At 42.2% G+C, this 19,758-nt stretch overlaps 2 protein-coding genes across 4 annotated transcripts in view; both read right to left on the bottom strand.

Annotated features, from left to right (window-relative positions):
• Positions 1 to 4,534: 4,534 nt before the first annotated feature.
• On the bottom strand, positions 4,535 to 14,026 carry LOC115179803 (amino-terminal enhancer of split). 2 transcript variants are annotated; one of them, XM_029741594.1, is made up of 8 exons: positions 13,333 to 14,026; positions 11,614 to 11,711; positions 11,386 to 11,449; positions 9,626 to 9,670; positions 9,043 to 9,105; positions 8,835 to 8,909; positions 8,590 to 8,763; positions 4,535 to 6,986 (listed from the first exon to the last, which is right to left on the bottom strand). In XM_029741594.1, the coding sequence occupies exons 1-8, from the start codon at positions 13,357 to 13,359 to the stop codon at positions 6,900 to 6,902; spliced, it is 633 nt and encodes a 210-aa protein (XP_029597454.1). In that variant the 5' UTR covers positions 13,360 to 14,026; the 3' UTR covers positions 4,535 to 6,899. The 2 variants fall into 2 exon arrangements, with proteins under 2 accessions (XP_029597454.1, XP_029597455.1); XM_029741595.1 differs by having other exon boundaries at positions 8,590 to 8,760; positions 13,333 to 14,024.
• A 573-nt stretch (positions 14,027 to 14,599) lies between these two features.
• LOC115179716 (guanine nucleotide-binding protein subunit alpha-11-like) overlaps positions 14,600 to 19,758 on the bottom strand; it is a 40,042-nt gene continuing 34,883 nt past the window's right edge. For both annotated transcript variants that reach the window (XM_029741399.1, XM_029741398.1), the window contains exon 7: positions 14,600 to 19,713. In XM_029741399.1, coding sequence (XP_029597259.1) covers positions 19,523 to 19,713 — 191 coding nt within the window. In that variant the 3' untranslated portion in view covers positions 14,600 to 19,522. The remainder of the gene's footprint in view (positions 19,714 to 19,758) is intronic.

Genomic DNA, 19,758 nt, shown 5'->3' with positions numbered 1-19,758 from the left:
TGTGAAAAACTGAGTTTAAATGTATTTGGCTAAGGTGTATGTAAACTTCCGACTTCAACTGTATATACACTATATGGACAAATGTATGTGGACACCTGCTCACCGAACATCTCATTCCGAAATCATGGGCATTAATATGGAGTTGGTCCCCCCTTTGCTGCTATAACAGCCTCCAATCTTCTGGGAAGGCTTTCCACTAGATGTTGGAACATTGCTACGGGGACTTGCTTCCATTCAGCCACCAGCATTAGTGAGGTTGGGCACTGATGTTAGGCGATTATACCCGGTATACAGTCGGTGTTCCAATTAATCCCAAAGATGTCCGATGGGGTTTAGGTCAGGGCTCTGTGCAGGCCAGTTAATTTCTTCCACACCGATCTCGACAAATCATTTCTGTATGGGTCTCGCCTTGTGCATGGGGGCATTGTCATGCTGAAACAGGAAAGGGCCTTCCCCAAACTGTTGCCACAATGTTGGAAGCACAATCGTCTAGAATGTCATTGATTTCCCTTCACTGGAACTAAAAAAAACAGCCCCAGACCATTATTCGTCCTCCACCAAACTTTATAGTTGGCACTATGCATTGGGGCAGGTAGCGTTCTCCTGGCATCTGCCAAACCCAGATTCGTCCGTCGGACTGTCAGATGGTGAAGCCTGATTTATCACTCCAGAGAACGCATTTCCACTGATCCAGAGTCCAATTGCGAGCTTTACACCACTCCAGCTGACGCTTGGCATTGCAGATGGTGATCTTAGGCTTGTGTGCGGCTGCTCGGCCATGGAAACTCATTTCATGAATCTCCAGACAAACAGTTCTTGTGTTGACGTTGTTTCCAGAGGTAGTTTGGAACGCGGTAGTGAGTGTTGCAACCGAGGACAAGCAGTCCCGTTCTGTGAGCTTGTGTGGCCTACCATTTTGTAGCTGAGCCATTGTTGCTCCTAGACATTTCCACTCACAATAACAGCACTTACAGTTGACTGGGGCAGCTCTAGCAGGGCAGACATTTTACGAACTGACTTGTTGAAACAGTGGCATCCTATGACGGTGTCACGTTGAAAGTCACTGAGCTTTTCAGTACAGGTCATTGTTTGTCTATGGAGATTGCATGGCTGGGTGTTCAATTCATACACCTGTTAGCACGGGTGTGGCTGAAATAGCAGAATCCACTAATTTGAAGGGATGTCCACCTACTTTTGGCCATGTAGTGTATTTTATTGTGTTTGTATCCACACTGTATTCCTTAATAAGCTTCTCTATAACTGAAACTATAGCGGCAATCAAATGTGTGCATATCTTCTTGATGGAAAAGGGAACTTGAGTTTATGGAAGCGTTTTTTCCCTTTATAATCTGACAACTCATGCTGAGACGAAAGTGCATGCAGAACCACAGAGTTACTGCTGTCGAGGGATGGATAAACTGATGGAATGAATGGATAGGATGTCTTCAACTTCATGGATTCATCCATGTCATTCACTAGGACTTTCCCAATGTTTGTTGGAGTGATGGCACACCAGACCCAGTGATGAAGACATTGCACATGTTGTCATATCTTTCTGTCAATTTATTTTATTTCTCTGTGTTGCTTTTTTTGTAGTTTATGCATAAAGATGAACTAATATGCCCATTGTGTATCTGACTGTTTTTTGAAAAAGTTTACTAAAGCGTTAGTTGATTCTGTAGCCTAATGAGGGAATAGTTGCTGAAAAAGGTGCAGGTATAAATACCCTGGGAATAATAATAATTCAATTTTTAATTCAATTTTTTTAGTTTGGGGGGGTCCTTGCAGACAAAGGCCCTCTTTGCAAATCCTTTCGCTGTATACTCTATGTGCTTCCTCGTAAGAACAGCCGGTGTTGTTTCTGATGGTTTGTACGTTTGTGGCTACCAGTGCAGCACCTTCTAGTTGTCACGTTGGGGATAACAGTTGTTGACAACTGTAGCATTTTAACCTTAACCTAATTCTCCTAACCTGCCTAGTTAATTATCCTAACCTGCATGTTAAAAAAACATCAGTATTGCCACAGCGACATGCACTTGGATGTACTCAGGTGAAACACTATCCTGTTGATAACAGTGGAAGTCCCATGATGCTGCAAGCCTGTCCAGACTTGTCTGAGTTGTGGGATAACTCTTGTCAGTTGGAAAACAAACTCCATAGAGATATACTACAAGCAGAATCAATGAGTTAGCCAGCTAATTTGCCTAAATATCCTGAGGTTGATTTTCAACTTTCTTTTAAGGTTAGAAATGGGAATGGTGCCTTCAGAAAATATTCATACACCTTGACTTATTCCACTCTGTTACAGCCTGAATTCAATATGGATTCAATTGTTTCTCACCCATCTACACACATTACTTTGTGACGAAGTGAAAACATGCTTTTAGAAATGTTTACAGAAATATATCAATTACATAAGTATTCACACACCTGAGTCAATACTTTGTAGAAGCAAGCAACTTTGGTGGCAATTACATCTCCCTTTGTCATTATGGGGTATTGTGGGTAGATGGGTGAGAAACAAAATCTATTTTGAATTCAGGCTGTAACAATGTTGAATAAGTGAAGGGGTATGAATAGTTTCTGAAGGCACTATAATTGACTCAACAACCAAAAACAGTGCCTTGCAAAAGTATTCTGACCCCTTCGATTATTTTCACATTGTGCTACAAAGTGGGATTAAAATGTCATTTTTTGTCAACAATCTATATGAAAGACTGTCAAAGTGGATAAGATATTATTAACTGAAATATAGTGCTTGCATAAGCATTCAGCCCCTTTGTTTAAGGCAAGCCTAAAGTAGTTCAGGAGTAAAATGTGGCTTAAATCACTTGTTACATGGACTCACTGTGTTAAATAATAGGGGTTGTCATGATTTTTGAATGAATAACCCTTCCTCTGTCCCCCATAAGGTCCCTCAGTCAAGTGTTGAATTTCAAGCAAAGATTCAACTAAAGACCAGGGGGCTTTGAAAGCCTCATGAAGAAGGGCAGTGGTTGATAGATGGGTAACAATAACAAATCAGACATTGAATTGTCAAGTTCATAATTACGCTGTGGATGATGTATTAAACCACCCAGACACAAAGATACAGTTGTCCTTCTGAATTGAGCTGCAGGACAGGAAGGAAACTGCTCAGGGATGTTTCCATGAGGCCATTGGTGATTTGAAAACCACATTAATGGCTGTGATGGGAGAAAAACATTGAGTGAAAAGAACACAAATATACAGAATAAAAATGCATGCAACAAGGCACTAATGTAATACTACAAAGAAACACAGCAAATGCCTAAATGTAAAGCCAGCACAACACATCATGGAGTAACTGCCTCTTTATTTCAAGCATGGTATGGGTATGCTTGTCATTGGCAAATACTGGGGAGTTTTTCAGGATAAAAAGAAACAGGATGGAGCTAAGCACAGGCAAAATCCTAGAGGAAAACCTGCTTCACACCAGAGAATGGGAGAGGAATTCAGCAGGACAATAACCTACCACAAAAAGGCCAAATCCTCACTGGAGTTGCTTACCAAAAAGACAATGTTCCTGAGTGGCCAAGTTAGTTGACTTACATCACCTTGAAAATCTAGGGCAAGACTTGATAATTGCTGTCATAGCCATGAGCATGAAGAATTTTTAAAAGAATAACAGGCAAATGTTGCACAATGCAGGTGTGGAAAGCTCTTAGAGACTTACCCAAGAAGACTCACAGCTGTAATCAATGCCAAAGGTGTTGTAACGTGTATTGACTCAGGGAGCTGAATACTTATGCAACGACTATTTGTCACATTATGAATCATTAAAAAAATAATCTTCCACTTTGACAAGTATTGTGTAGATTGTTGACAAAAAATGACAAATCAATTTTAATCCCCCTTTAACAATTACACGCAAAGAAATCCATGGGGTCAATACTTCTGTAAATTAATTTAAGCTTTCTTAATAAACCAGAAAATCAGCAATTATTTCTGGTTGTTTATCAAAGTTACCTGGCTAACTCATTGATATGGCTATGTAGTATACCCACAGGCATTCTTGTATGCAAACAGGCAAGCAAATAGACACACAAATACAAAAACCACTAGAAACAGTCTCTCCGTTGAGTCATTTATTTGTAAGGCACCATAGACATTTCCTTACTGCTGAGCGCTTCTTTCAGTCATGTTGTGTCGTCAATGTTTGGGTTTGGTTGGTTTACATTGTGTGACTTTTCCCCGCCACGTCTTTTCTTTTAAATGAAGCAATAAGTATTGGTTTTTCATAACACAGATGACATACATTATCGCCAAGTACACATTTATGAAGTTTCACATACAATGACAAAATGAAGAGTTTTAAAAATTACATTTACAAAGCTCAACAAGGAGGCGGCATTTCCTCAGCATTGTCAAGGGGGCAGGAGAGGAGGGGGGGCAGGAGAGGAGGGGGGGGGGGGCAGGAGAGGAGGGGGGGGGCAGGAGAGGAGGGGGGGGTTATTGGATAGTACCTCTTTCCATAGCACATCACATAATACACACGCTGCACTGAAACGTCATCTTCCATCACACGCATACACACTAAAAGCAGCTTTGAAACATACAAAAATGCTTTAAAAAGTATATATGTATATTGATATAGTTCTATAAATGGGCCCTTCACAACAGAAACACAAACCATTAATGTCCAAGTTTTGCTCTAAATTCAATCAAACCTGCCATAGCAAAGTTTACAGTGTCTTGGTTTACTATCCAAAAATGCTCTTCTTATTCTGAAAATGTAGACATCTACCTGTGAGGGGAGTCTACCTGGCAGCAGTAGTAGGTTTTTAGGGTCCTGTGATTTTAATTAACCCATTGGGGGGAATAGTCTGTAAATACTGTAATGGGGGTTTGATTGAATACAACCCTGGGTCTGGTTTGGCTTTGCTGCCACCTACTGTCCTGGAGAAGAACTAAACCTTATCGCCTCAAATTAGAAAGACAGTTATGCATCGGAGGGTAGGTTATAGGTTAGTGCGCTACGGCTGTGTTCAACGGTTTGGCACCATGCTCGCTCACCACACATTCTAGCTCCAAGTGCTATGCTAACCAAAAGAACAACATATGCAAATGTGTTCCTCTCCCTTTCCACCAATAGGATCTGATCTGAATGAGCACATGATTGATGTGAAGTTTAGGTCCCGTTAGATTTAGGCCCCGTCCAGGATCAACCCTTACCCCTTCGTCACTTCCTCTGTCTAGGGGAAGTGCCTAGGTGTTGATTTGGGACTGGAACATAGACTTGGTCAGTTAAGAGTGGACAGACAGGGGCGGGAGGGAGAATACGAAAAGGTGGTTCGCGCGCACACACACACACACACACACACACACACACACCCACCCACACACACCCTAGCTCCTATGACTTTTACACTTGACTGTCTTATTCAAGTGGCCCTTTCAGAACACTGTCTGTGAGATCAGTGAGCAGAGTTAGCAGTAACTCTGCAGCCAATCAGCAGAGACCTACAGGAGGAAGTTGTCCCTAGACACTGATCAAAGGTCAGTAATGCTTTGATCGTTTAAATCTGAGCTTAAGGGCAACTTTTACTAGAAGAGGAACAGAGGTCAGGGGTTAAAGGGTTAGAGCTGAGATGGGACCAAGTCACAATTTTGCAAGTCTCAAGTTAAGCTTTGAGTCAAGTCCCACAGCTCAGGTCAAGTCACAAGTCCCTAATTCTGGGTTTCGGGTCCTCAAGTCAAAGGCTAAGTGTTTTATGCCAATTTCATTGCAATGATTTTGGACCAACGTGTTTTACAAACTGACTAACAGGGATTTCCTCTACAGACAACAATTGCAATTGGATAATGCAACTCACAGGGCTAGGCTTGCTTTATGCAGGTTTGCATCGTGTAGGCCTCTGCAACTTTAATTGAAAAGTAACTCACACAGTCCATGTAAATCAGTAGTGTTTGATTCATTTCAGTTAATAATTTTGGATTGAAAAGGTCAAGGTAGCCTAGCCAGTTCAAGTTTGAATTTAACTTAAACCAAATTTGATCACATTCACATTTTCTCCTAACACAAATAAATGGTCTATAAAATAGGCTACATAACATTACTACCTGGTTGTTGTCAGTAGCCTAGTTGATTAGACTGAGAAGTCATCTCGTTTTCTTCCCATACAGTTTAGGTGTAGGCTGCTGTAACATTTCTGTTAAGAGTTCTTGCTTTTGTTTGTTGGGAGTGATGTGTTATCACGTTTGCTAAATAAATACGGCAGGATAGTGGAGAGTGGCGCGCTTTGCTAGATGACGTGCTTAGTGCCCGGCCTGCGAGAGCTGTGATTTCCGTGAATATGATTGGTGAAGACAGAACAAAACTCAAAAAACTTGCAGCACTCCGATATGAAGGACAGAGAGGCCTACCTTGTGAGCGAGATGACAAACCGAGTCTCGACTCATATAGCTGGTCCAAGTTAAGTCACCAGTCATAAATGCTCAAGTCAATGTCGATTGGCAAGTGTTTGTTTCTTTTTGCCAAGTCAAGTATCAAGTCATGAAATGTCCAAGTCACGTGACTCGAGTCCACATCTCTGGGTTAGAGGTCAGGGTAGTATCTGTTGGCAATGGGTTGTCAGCGGCAATAGTGAACAGAGGAGGAAAGGAAAAGAGGAAGGAGTCAAACAGAGGAGACCTGTCCAACAGGCTAGGTGACAAACTGATTTGATGATAATAGAAGATGAAAAAGGATAAGAAAGCAATGGAGTGGAGGCCCAGAGAGTAACTCTAAAGAGCTGAACCACAGGGTGACACCTACTGTAGGAACACTCAACTCACACACCCCCCTTAGCCCTCCCACAGTAGATCCACTCCCTCCTGGTTGTCCATCAGTCCAACTTGTCTCACCCCTCTCTCCACTCCTTCCCATCCACATTCCACCATCAGTCGGACTTGTCTCCGTCCTCTTCCCTCTGTTCTCTCTCTGCTGCGTCTCTGGCCTTGTCTTCTTTAGCCAGCTGGGCCTGAGCCTGGTGGGGAGGAGACCAGAGAACAAAACACAAGGAGTGGAAGAGAGTCGTGAACTGTCATTTGCATTTGTGTGTTACCTGCTAGGGGTGTGTGTGTTACCTGCTAGGGGTGTGTGTGTTACCTGCGTTGGGGGGGGGTTGAATGTCAGGGCTCTACGCTGGCATTTTATACAAGGAAAACATGTGCGCCTAATTAGAAAAATTAGGTGCGCACAAATAAATGCAGGCGCACATTGAAAAGTAGTCGAGGTAGTGTTTTAATTGTCTCTAGGGCTGGCACAATGATCTGTTAACAGTGTCTGTTTCACAATTTTTCAACATCTCAGCACTACATCAACGAATGTGAAAACAGTGAATTTCTATGTTTTGTAGTCAAAAATACAGGAAGGTAAGTGTTTCCAATGACATCAACCAATTTAGACAATTTAGTATGGAATGCCTACTCCTAATTGGTTAAAATTATAAGTAGGCATTAAGAATTGGTTAATGATGACATTGGAAACACTAATCTTCCTGTCTTTTTGACTATAAAACATAGAAAAGTGTTGAATATGAAGTAAACTTTTTTCTGACATATCCCTTTAAGTGAGGATTCCACCACAAAGCTAGAATGCTGGCTTGCAAGTATTGGTTCGGCCTTACAATACTTTTTGCTTTCATTCACCTTCAAACTCTAACCACAAGAAAGCTTTTTCCTCACTGTTGGATGTTCTTGTATGCTTCCCGCTGGCAGTGGCAGTGGCTAGCAGAGCAACGTCGGCGCCAACGTCACTATTATTGCTAGCGAAAGCTTCGTCTTCTTGTGTTGCTGGTGACTCGACGACCATGGGCTCAGCCACATCAGTATCACTGGCAGACACATCGGGCTCCTGTTGTTGATCTTGTCGCTTAAAGCTGCAATATGTAACTTTTTGGGTTATAGATCTGACATTCTCATTGAAAGCAAGTCTAAGAAGATGTAGATACGTTCTATGTCCACTATTTCTATGCTTCCCGTTCTTAAGTTTATTTTTTGCGTCTTTTACGTTCAGTTTTGTACACCAGCTTCAAAACAGTGAAAATACAATATGTTTGGTTATGGAAAATATATTTCACAGCGGTTTAGATTGTACAATGATTCTGCACACTACCTGCTTGTTTTGTCACAAACTGAAATGAGGCGAATGGTTAACATTTTTGCAACCAAGCGGAGCAATTTCTTCATAGTACACCTTTAAAATAAAATGTGATCCTCTTCATCCTTCTCCTGACAGAAGCGAATGCAGATCCTCTCAAGGTAGCTATTCAAAGGCTCGCGTTTCCAGCCTACTGAGGTAGTTCCAGCCTCTGACTACGATTGGCTCGTTGAGGTGCGTGTTGCATTATGGTATTCGTAGTTCTTCGTGCGATTACCAACCATAAAAAAAGCAGAAATACTACGACCACGGCAGTATTGGTTTTGGGGGTATAAGTCCCCACTTGGATATTTCACTTTTGCCATTAGCGCACATTTATTTTTAGTCACATATGCAGGTGAAATGGTCACACTGTAGAACTCTGGAGGTGTGTGTTGCCCGTGTGAGGTGTGTGCGTCGCCCGGGTCAGGTGTGTGTGTGTGTGTTACCTGTGCATGTGCTGCCTGTGAGTGAGAGTGCGAGGCCAGGATGGAGGACAGGGACATCAGTCCGGCGCTGGAGGTTGGAGGGAGGCTGGGAGCAGACAGGCCCATGGGGAGAGGGGCCATCGTGGGGAGGCCCAAGCCTTGGAGCTGAGACAACTGGTGCACCTGGAGCTGCTGCTAAACGCAGACAGATACACATGGTTATATACACACATATTCATACACGAGTCACAGACACACCAACCTACCCGTATGATAGAGTTCATCTCAGGAGGAGTGACCTGCTTGGCTCTCTCTATGGCCCCTAGGACCTGCTGCTGGTGCTGCAACACACACATCCAAACACATTTAGCTATTGTACAGAATTAAATAGATTGAGATTGTACAGCACGTTGATATGGGATTATGTTATCCTAAGGAAAAGTATGTGTGTAAGAGGAGAGGAGAGTGTAATACCTCTTGAGATAGGTAGGGGAGCACCTGAGCACAGATCCCGTTTAGTCTCTTCACGATCTCAGCCTGGGGAGAAGAGACAGACCGACAGTCAGAATCATAGAGATAGAGGTTTCTAGTGCCCAAAGCCCGTTTTAGCATGGGCAGCACCATTGAGGACACTCACCATTTTGAAGTAGTTAACTGAGTGGTACTTCCTATGTTAAGGAAGGATCCCATAATTCCATCCAGATCATCAGGAGGGATCAGCCAATGATTTATACTTGTGAGGAAATATTCCATAACTGCAGATGGCAGTAAATCGCCAACCTTGGCTTTATACCAATTAAAAACAACACACTCGAGGTGGCCGTGTGCACCCTTTCAGTTTGTTAACCAACTCAGAAGTAGTAGAAGAAAATGTACTACTTCAAAATGGAGATGGCCTCAATGGTGCCAATGCTCTCACAGATGCCATAATGGGAAAGATACCATGTTGCGTCCTCTAAAGATCTCTATGGTCAGAATACAACACTGGCTTTACCATACAACACCGTACCAGAGAGAGAAGAGGGGGAAAGAGAGAGAGCGAGAGAAAACAAGTTACCTGTTTGTGCATTTCAATGTTCAGTCCATAAGACATCTCGTAGTACTGCAAAAATAAGATTTGGGGGTTTGTGACAACACTAACATACTGCAGAATTCCAAATCAATCCCTAGCCCTCAATACACTTGTATACAGTACCAGTCAAAAGCTTGGACACACCTACTCATTCAAGGGGTTCTTTATTTTTTACAATTCTCTACATTGTAGAATAGTGAAGGCAAACTATGAAATAAACCCACATGGAATCATGTAGTAACCCCCACCCCCAAAAGTGTTAAATCAAAATATATTTTAGATTCTTCAAAATAGCCACCCTTTGCATTGACAGATTTGCACACTAGGCATTTTCTCAACCAGCTTCATGAGGAATGCTTTTACAACAGTCTTAAAGGAGTTCCCACATATGCTGAGCACATGTTGTATGCTTTTCCTTCACTCTGCAGTCCAACTCATCCCAAACCATCTCAATCGGGTTGAGGTCGGGTGATTGTGGAAGCCAGGTCATCTGATGCAGCACTCCATCACTCTCCTTCTTGGTCAAATAGTTCTTACACAGCCTATTGGTGTGTTGGGCCATTGTCCTGTTGAAAAACAAATGATAGTCCCACTAAGCACAAGGGATGGCGTATCGCTGCAGAATGCTGTGTTAGCCATGCTGGTTAAGTGTGCCTTGGATTGTAAATAAATCACAGTGTCACCAGCAAAGCACCCCCATACATCACACCTCCTCCTCCTCGCTTCACGGTGGGAACTACACATGTGGAGATCATCCATTCACCTACTATGCGTCTCACAAAAACACAGCGGTTGGAACCAAAATCTCCAGTTTGATCTCATCAGACCAAAGGACAGATTTCCACCGGTCTAATGTCCATTGCTCGTGTTTCTTGGCCCAAGCAAGTCTCTTCTTATTACTGATGTCCTTTAGTAGTGGTCTCTTTGCAGCAATTCGCCCATGAAGGCCTGATTCACGCAGTCTCCTCTGAACAGTTGATGTTGAGGTATGTCTGTTACTTGAACTCTGTGAAGCATTTATTTGGGCTGCAATTTCTGGGGCTGGTAACTCTAATTAACTTATCCTCTGCAGCAGAGGTAACTCTGGGTCTTCCTTTCCTGTGGCGGTCCTCATGAGAGCCAGTTCCATCATAGCGCTTGGTGGTTTTTGCGACTGCACTTGAAGAAACTTTCAAAGTCCTTGAAATTTTTCGGATTGACTGGCCTTCATGTCTTAAAGTAATGATGGACTGTCGTTTCTCTTTGCTTATTTGAGCTATTCTTGCCATAGTATGGACTTGTTCTTTTACAAAATAGAGCTATCTTCTGTATACCACCCCTACCTTGTCACAACACAACTGACTGGCTCAAACGCATTAAGGAAAGAAATTCCATAAAAATGTACATTTAACAAGGCACACCTGTTAATTGAAATGCATTCCAGGTGACTACCAAGAGTGTGCAAAGCTGTCATCAAGGCAAAGAGTGGCTACTTTGAAGAATCTCAAATATAAAATATATTTTGATTTATTTAACACATTTTTGGTTACTACATGATTCCATGTGTGTTATTTCATGGTTTTGATGTCTTCACTATTATTCTACAATGTAGAAAATAGTATAAATAAAATAAAAACCCTGGAATGAGTAGGTGTCCAAACTTTTGACTGGTACTGTATATCAGAGAACTGCAGTAATGGCCAAGAACTGCAGTAATGTATCCTAGGTAGGCCAAAAGTAAAAGAAGAGGTGATTATGTCACTCACCATGATGTAATGACGCTGCATCTCTGACTTCTCACTAGCTAGCTTGTCACACTCCATCTTCAAGCTGATTGGATATATGACAACATTTGGTTGGAGACATGTCTGTGTATATGAGACAGTGCATTTTGGAATCTGATTGCATGCAGTGTGCGTGACGTGAGTGTTTGTGGGTGTGTGTAGGTGGGTATTTTGAGTGTGTGACCGAGCATGTGTGTGTTTCAGTGTTACCTATGGTATTGTGCTTGTAGGAACTGAAACTCGTCCTTGATGCGGTCGCAGGAGTCGGAGGTGGTGAACTTGAGAGGCTGGGAGGACTGGGAGGAAGCCTGGGGGACAACATAATAACAAACATACAACAGTCAGAATCCCCAAGACAACAACAACAAACAGACAATCAACAAGCTAACAACAATCAGTGAGAAGCTGCCTTTCCATCCCCTACCCTTCTCACTGACGTGTGCATTTCTTCACTCCCCCTGTATGTGGGACTGTATGGGTGTGTGATAGAAAGGGGACGGGCACAGTTTGTGACTGTGTGTCAGACAGATGGGGGTGATATTTAATGTTCAGTAACATAGGGACTGACCTCTGAGATTAACCTTATAGCAGGGGTTTTTCTGGTCTTTTACTGGGGGGAGGGTGTCTGTGAGTATGGTCAGGGTTAGATGAGAGTTTCCAGAGGTGGCCAACTGACAAGAATGACCCCAGGCTGAGTCAGAGCCCATAATCCAGTGTTAATCTTCTCACCAAGGCCTTACTACTTCAGACTGGTGGAAGGAGGCCACCACCCAAATTACACCAGGGCTCTACAACTACCATCCTGGAGACTTACTGGCTGTGAATACTTTTGCTCCAGCCCCTACACAAACACACTTGGTTTAAATAATCAAGGTCCTGATGAGGTGATTAGTAGGGCTAGAGCAAAAGCCTGCACACCCAGTAGCGCACGCACAAACAGCTCTGCAGGAGGAGCTGGTCATCCTTGGAATTGAGAGAGGACAGGTTTATGTAGGGGACAAACCCTGATAGTGTGAACTAGGATCCTGCCCTAGGGGGTAGTAGGACGCTAAAGAGAAAGAAGCACAGAAATAGGCTCAAACATATCAAATCATGTACATTCTTATTTCCCAACCAGTATCATCATTAGCGCATCAGTATTACATTTTAAAACCTTTAGGCCTAGTTATCTAGCTACAACATCCTGTATAGCTCAGTTGGTAGAGTATGGTGCTTGCATCGCCAGGGTTGTGGGATCGATTCCCTGGGCCACACATACATAAAATGCGGGCATGATTAAGTCGCTTTGAATAAAAGAGTCTGCTAAATGGCATATTTTATTGTATATTACATCCACTTCTGTTGTGATCCCACATGGCATAGTGGCTGGCAGTCCTTGGGATCCAAATTAAAGACACCTTTGATTGAGGATTCAATTGATAGTATGAATTGACTTAATTCCACATGCCCTTACGCGTCAGGTCTGACTAAAAGACTGACAAGAACAAAGTGCGAAGACAAATTCGAGAAATCTAGTTAGCTACGTTTTATTAGCACATGTCACTTTACCTAAATAGCTGAGATATCCCTGTTCAAATATGTCACATCACGTTACTAATGAGTGGCAAACGTTTAGTATAATATTATAGACTAGCTAAAAAGGTAAACACCCATTTACAAAGCTTAATGAAAACGGCTGGAGTTAGTAATCTTGGTTAGCTAACGTTAGCTAGCTAAGTGGGAGCTAGCCTGGAATGTAAACAAATGCCGGGGGCGCGTGACAGACAAGCGATTGAATCCATCACCGACAACACAAATGAAAACATACCACAGCGCTACGGCCATCGTAGATATCCCCCTTTATTCTTACATGGATAACGCTGAATTGCTTCTGTAGCTAGCTAGAATTTAGCTATCATCTAGCTAGTTATGCTAACGTTAGCTACTTACCGAGTGTCTTGATTGTGGAAACATCATGTCAATGGATTTATCAGTGTTCCTCAGCAACCAGGATAAAAATATATAGACCCCGTTTTTTGGACAACTACAGCGTCTTTCCTTTCTTACTTTTTTTGACAGCTACGTTAACTGGCTAGCTATTTATCTTAACGTTATCTAGGACACCAGTTATCCGGTCTCGCGTAGTGATTGTTTTTTCTCCAACGTTGTTGGCTAGCTAGCGTTGGTTTTGATTTGGTTCCTTGTCAAAAAATTAACTAATGGCATCAAAAAAGGCTTAACACCGAGACGCGCAACGTTAGATAATATGGCACCGATTGAAGAATCTTAAAATAAATCTGGGCTAGGTAGATGTTGACTAAGTAACAGCAATATCCTTTCTTGTTAGCTAACTAACGTTAGCTAGCAAATCTTAGCAGAGAAGCGAGCCAACGTAAGCTTAGGAAGCAGATTTGTATATTGTCCAATTCCTCGTATATATTATAGCTGTCAAGTGGGGCAATCGTATCGAAAATCTGTTCTTGAAAAGCGTCTTCAATTCCACAGTGTGTTAGCTAGCTACCGTTAGCTGGCTGGCTAGCTAGCTAATGTCCACATACAAGCCTTCACTAGCTGAAACCACCCCTTGCGCTACAAAATGTACGAGTCATCGATGAGCGGGCGTTGCATGTGATGAGAGAAAGAGGTGGCGCTCCGAAGGCCCATTTTAGATGTCAAATGTATAAAATTACAGTTTGCGGAAGTGTTGCTGCTGCCGTGTGCCCCCGGTGGAAGGTGTGCAGAACTGTCCCCCGATTATGCACAAACAAACGAGCTACGTCTACTAGTGTGAGATGTGGTGGTTCCCTAACACTCATAACAATAGCCTGCTCATTTAATGTATAATAACCCCATTCCCATAACTTCATAATCCTCATAATGTAGACGAAATATGTCCATCACTGATTATTTCTATTCTGTGACACTCCCATCTATTTCACTAGCAGATGTCACAGAATGACAACTGACAATTCTGAGAAATGACAGCATTTCAATAACACCAAGAGAGGATGGAAAACCTCTATATAGACCCAAGAGCCATATTGTATAGACCTTCTTTGATGGAACAATGGCCAGGTCCAGAAACAACCCCTATTGTTTGGCCTACTTATCAAATCCTCTGAGAACTACACAAGTGCAAAGTGGCTAGAAGAGAAGGGCTTGGGTCATTTCTAGACATGGCATATGCCAGACTAGTCATTAACCACACACACAATCAGCAAGTATACGAACAAATTTATTTCAATTTAAAACAGATACCTTGTCATTATGTTCTCTCTTAGAAGGCGATGTTCATGTTTGAATGAGGATCAGGCAACAGTGGTTGAAACAAATGCATGAAAACACACATAAAAAAAAAGAAATATGGCGAGAGTAATGCAAATCAATAATCCATAATAACCAACCGATCAATCAATAACCGATTCCACCCTTTCATCAAGGTCTCTGCATCAGCCAATACATTTTTCTGAGCCCTCACCTTCTCCCAACACTAAATACATGCAATTATATAATTACACAATTTAAAAAAAAAAAAGTGTACTTATAGTTTTTGTTAGGGGTGGCGTAGTCGAACATGCCACGTGTTTAGGTCTCTGGTGTTCTTAAAAATGGGACCATCCAAGATGGCTGTCCCCTGATGATGATGTCAGCGTTGGCACTTGAGAGAGCCTGGCTCTAGAGAGTTGGGTTGGCACACAGTATAATACATCATTTACATTTGGTTTACATACAAAATAAAGAAAAACAAAAACAGCATTGTATATTTTATACACCAACTAAAATATTTAACCCTCAGGTTTCCTTAGATTAAAAAATAAATCAAGTGGTCCTAAATACAATAGTGTTCCGGTAATGTTTTTTTATCTTACAAAAAATATTTAAAGGAAAGAAGTCAAGCTAAGTTCTCAATATGCACCATGTCCATGTTAATCTGACCAGGTAAAACTCTGGGTCCTAGTTACAGCGTAGGAACAATCTGGGCCCTAATGTGCAGACACTTCAGGAGTGCCAACCAATTAACCCACAGGAAGTGGAAAACAAGAGATTAGTAGTGTTTCCTATAAATATGACTGATTAATCACCAAGTCAGATGATTGTAGTTAGGACTGTTTTCACCCTGCATTGTGGAGGCAGTACAGGAGCCCAAGTGCTTGTCTGTTTGGTATGCGAGTTGTATTCAACACATTGTTTGTGGGCAGGTCAACACCGAATGAAATACTGAATGTCATACTTGGATTAACATCCTCTAATACTGGCTGCAGTGTGCAGGCTTTAGTTCCAGTACAACACTAACACACTTGGTTCAACTAGCTGCAGTCTAAATCCAAGACCATGATTAGTTCTCAATCAGTTGACTGGGGTGTTAGTGCTGGTATGGAACAAAAGCCTGCACAGGTGTGCTAGAGCTGTGTGTTGCGCAGCTATGCTTTAACTTGGAATATAATTTGAACACCTGGTTTAACACCCTGCCTCTACTGCAGGAGTGTCTAATGACAATGTGCAAAATCTCCTCAACAAGCACAAAGCACACCCCCGGATGGTAAAACTAGCAGTAGGACAGTAGAAGGAAAGTTCCCCTTAACACTGATCTAAGGTCAGTTTTGCGTCACCCCGTAAATGGATAAAAGGCCCAATGCAGACGTTTTTACCTCAAAGTCAAGTAATTTCTGGGTAACAATTAAGTACCTTAATGCGATTGTATTCACTCAAAATTGTCAAAAAAAAGAAACAAAAATAGCTTCTTAGCAAGAGTAATTTCTCAAGCATGAATTTTGCTAGGACTGTCTGGAAGTGGTGGTCTGAGTGGTGAGGGGAAAACTGAAAACTAACTGTTATTGGCAGAGAGGTTAGAAACTTTTTATTTATTGGTTTATTAACTAATTTACTGCATGGTGATATCAAACAGACAAACCAAAACTCAAACCCACCAAAACATGCAGAAATTCCAGGTAGTCTTTTCAAACAGCTCTTACACTAAAATAGCATTATCACTATTTTCACAGTATTATTCCAACCTCAAAACACAGGAAAATCCCATTTGACTGCACTGGGCCTTTAAGGTTAGCATTGAGGGAGGGTAAGCTGATCCACGATCACACCCCTGATGATAACGCAGGGGACTTGGGGCTTGACAGATTCCCTCATTCGGAGCTGGAAGCTTGTGTGATCCACTGTTGATCCAGAGAAAGATAAAGTAAAAAAAATGAATGGTAGTGTTGGTCATGTATCCTACCACAGCTGCATTCACACACGGTCTTTGTTGAACAAAATGATCCCCACAAACACTCTTGAGTGAATGGCTTAGTTGACTGTGAACCTAAAACCAGGGGTGCACAGCCCAGTGCTTCGAAGTCCGCATTCCTGCTGGTTTTCATTTCTCCCCGGCATTTACTTGATCAATGAATGTTACCAATTGGCTGGAGATTGCAAACACCTGATCTCACAGGTAGAAATCCGTTTTTGGTTAGAAGGCAACAGAAAAAAAACAGCAAGACTGCAGCCCTTGAGGACAGAATGCAACCGTGTCGCCTTGTCCTCTACTGCCCATCGTTTTCTATGATTTTTGAATTCACTCATTGAATTTCCAGTCACCTCATGAATTGAAAACTGAATTGAGCCCTGTACTAGTTATCTCCCCCATCTGCCTGACTGTCTGATGCATGGCGATAGCCCTTAATGAGAATAATGAAGAAAAAGTTGCCTGTAGAAAGAGTTTCAAAAGTAGATCTGCAACGTCACTGGTTCTATCAAAGCAAGCCTCGGAACTTGAACTAAAACAACTCAAACCAACGACAACGCAAACTGTGTTTAAATTACAACGACAGAGCAAGCATAGACCATACTGGTCTCCAATCACAGGTTATAAAAATTCACCTACGTTCATATGGTACATTTCCTATGTATGCAGTTACAGAGCTGTGCCTATTAGAAACCCAAGAGGAGGAATACAAGTTTTCATCAATGAAACGAAACAAAGTGACTTAATGTGAGAAGAAAACCATAGAATGGCAAAGTACATCTGGAATTGTCTTAAGAGAAAAAAAGAAAGCAGAGATTTAGTACATACTATAGTAGACGTTTGTGTTACAGCAGTTTAGACTCAAGTCTAGCCCCGACCGCATTTCAACATGATAGAAACAAAAGCAGTCAAATTATCAACACCTTCAAACCTGGTTCCATAAATTATTAGATAAATTAAAAAAAAATTTTTATTTAGTTACTCTTTTAATATCATGTCGTTTGTCAACATATTGTGAATAACTAATCTGCTCTAGTGTTAGTAGGGAGAAGCTGCAGAGGAGAGCCGAGGATCTAGAATGTTCTGAAGGTTCTAGAATAGAAGGTTCCTGATGGTTTAGAACCTCTGTTCTGAGACTGTTCCTTTCCTCTCACTGCAGCCCTCTGTGTGTGTAGTCCTCTTATAATCAACTGATTATCAATAATCAAAGAAATCCAGAATCACAGTATAAATACTAGTAAATTCATAGGAAAACAAAAACAGTACACTATCGAAAAAATGTTTGGATTTTCTTCTCTATTTTTTTGTTGTTGCCAAAGATGGTGTACTGTACCACAGAGTGTTTTTGTACAGGAGCGTTTCTGTGTACATGTATTTACAAACAGAAATATACACAAACAATAACTTTTTGACTTCAGAGTATGCTTGCCTGTCCATCTGGGAGACAGGATCTTACGTCTCCTGCTCCTACCAATCAACAACCACCTCTCATCAACAAACAAAAGTGTCTATACAGTAAAAAAAGGTAAACAACATAAAGCTTCCTGTGTGTCTGGGATAATGGATGCCACCGTGTCATTTGTGTGGATGGACTGCCCAGAATCTCCAGAGCACATCTAATTGGGTCGCTGGGCGACTTAACACGTGATGTCATTCTTTCACAGACTGATGTACCGTACGGTGATGACATCATATCCATACATGACTCCCTCCCCCTCAGTGACTGTCCAATCAGAACATAGTAGCGAGTATCGGATGTTCGGTAATCTTAATGTAGCGTGTATCAAACAGAACGTGGTACTGCGGATGTCAAACGGAAGGTTTCGGTCTATCAGTCAGTAAACCAGTGAAGGAGGGAAGCGATGTGATCAAACCTAAACATGAACAACCACAACCGTCTGTAAAGGATAAAATTATAGTCCGTTTCTGGTTACCATCTTGCTTTTGTGATATTTAGCCTATTTTGCAAATTTTTTAAATACAAGATTTTGTTGTGTTAACCGCTTCTATAACTTTTCAAACGACTTCTTAGTCATCGGATAGAAGTTGACATAGCAACAAGTTACTATTATTAAAAACTATTTGTAAAAAAGCTCAGCGATACACAGATTTAATCAATTAGCTTTTTCCTCTCCCTCTGGTGCTTTCAGTCTTAGTGTATTTTGTCTACATACGTAATTACTTTATAACATATTTAATTATATTTTTTTGCGTTTGCGATGCTCACTCGGAGAATACATTCATCGATGCGAGGTAGAAACAGAATCCTTGGTCTGCCCCCTCACTTCTGTGTGACATCACTTCCTGCTCGCATCCTGGTGGCTTCCTTTATTACCTCATCGTCTCCACCCCCCTCCCAGTCTTTAGCCCCTCTCTTATAGAGTGAAAAACATCACCCCCTCAGGTGTTTTTTGCTTTGCGGTTGGGTCACTCCTTCCACCAATCAGAGGATGTGATCTCAGGTCAGTTGACTGAGGGTTCAAGGGTTAAAGACCCACAGTTGACTGACCGCACTGGTCCTCTTCCTCACCTACTCACATGCACACACACACGCACACAGACACATCCCATTGTCCCCTGCTGTAGTCATGGCATGTGTGCGGAGAAGAGGAGACTGACAAGCTGCTGAGAACGAGGGAGAGGACAGGCTTATGGCAAAAGGGTAGAAAGAAGGAAGGAATGAGAGAGTGAATAGGAGGAGAGATATTGGAAGAGGGGGGTCTTAAATCGCTGGAGTGAAAAGCAGAAGGGGGAAAGACCAACTAGATGTGTAGGTGTGTGTAAGCTTCATAAGTGTGTGTGTGTGTGTGTGTGTGTGTGTGTGTGTGTGTGTGTGTGTGTGTGTGTGTGTAGGCTAAGCTGTGCAACTGGGAAGAGTGTGTGTTTGCGTGCAAGAGTCTCTCAGACCAGGTTGTATTCTTTGAGGTTGAGCTGCAGGATGGTGTCTTTGACGGCAGCGAAGACGAAGCGGATGTTCTCGGTGTCCGTGGCGCAGGTGAAGTGGGAGTAGATGATCTTGTCGCTATCCGGGTTCAGGTCCACAAACATCTTCAGGATAAACTCCCGGCCTGCCTGGGCATCTCGCTGGGGACCTGGGGCACACACACACACAGTCAATCCCGCATCACCGTAGTCAG

This window comes from Salmo trutta, chromosome 39, assembly GCF_901001165.1.
Source record: "Salmo trutta chromosome 39, fSalTru1.1, whole genome shotgun sequence".
NCBI classification, from domain to species: Eukaryota; Metazoa; Chordata; class Actinopteri; order Salmoniformes; family Salmonidae; genus Salmo; species Salmo trutta.
The sequence above is the reverse complement of the archived record's forward strand: the minus strand, read 5'-3'. Positions and strand labels throughout refer to the sequence as shown.

What these genes read in the sequence shown, in the direction of transcription:
- LOC115179803 (XM_029741594.1), bottom strand. Translation starts at nt 13,359, where the DNA reads ATGATGTTTCCACAATCAAGACACTCG. An exon ending in TGCAGCGTCATTACATCATG is followed by an intron (nt 9,671 to 11,385) that starts GTGAGTGACATA and finishes TTATTTTTGCAG; the next exon opens with TACTACGAGATGTCTTATGG. An exon ending in AGATGAACTCTATCATACGG is followed by an intron (nt 8,764 to 8,834) that starts GTAGGTTGGTGT and finishes GTCTGCGTTTAG; the next exon opens with CAGCAGCTCCAGGTGCACCA.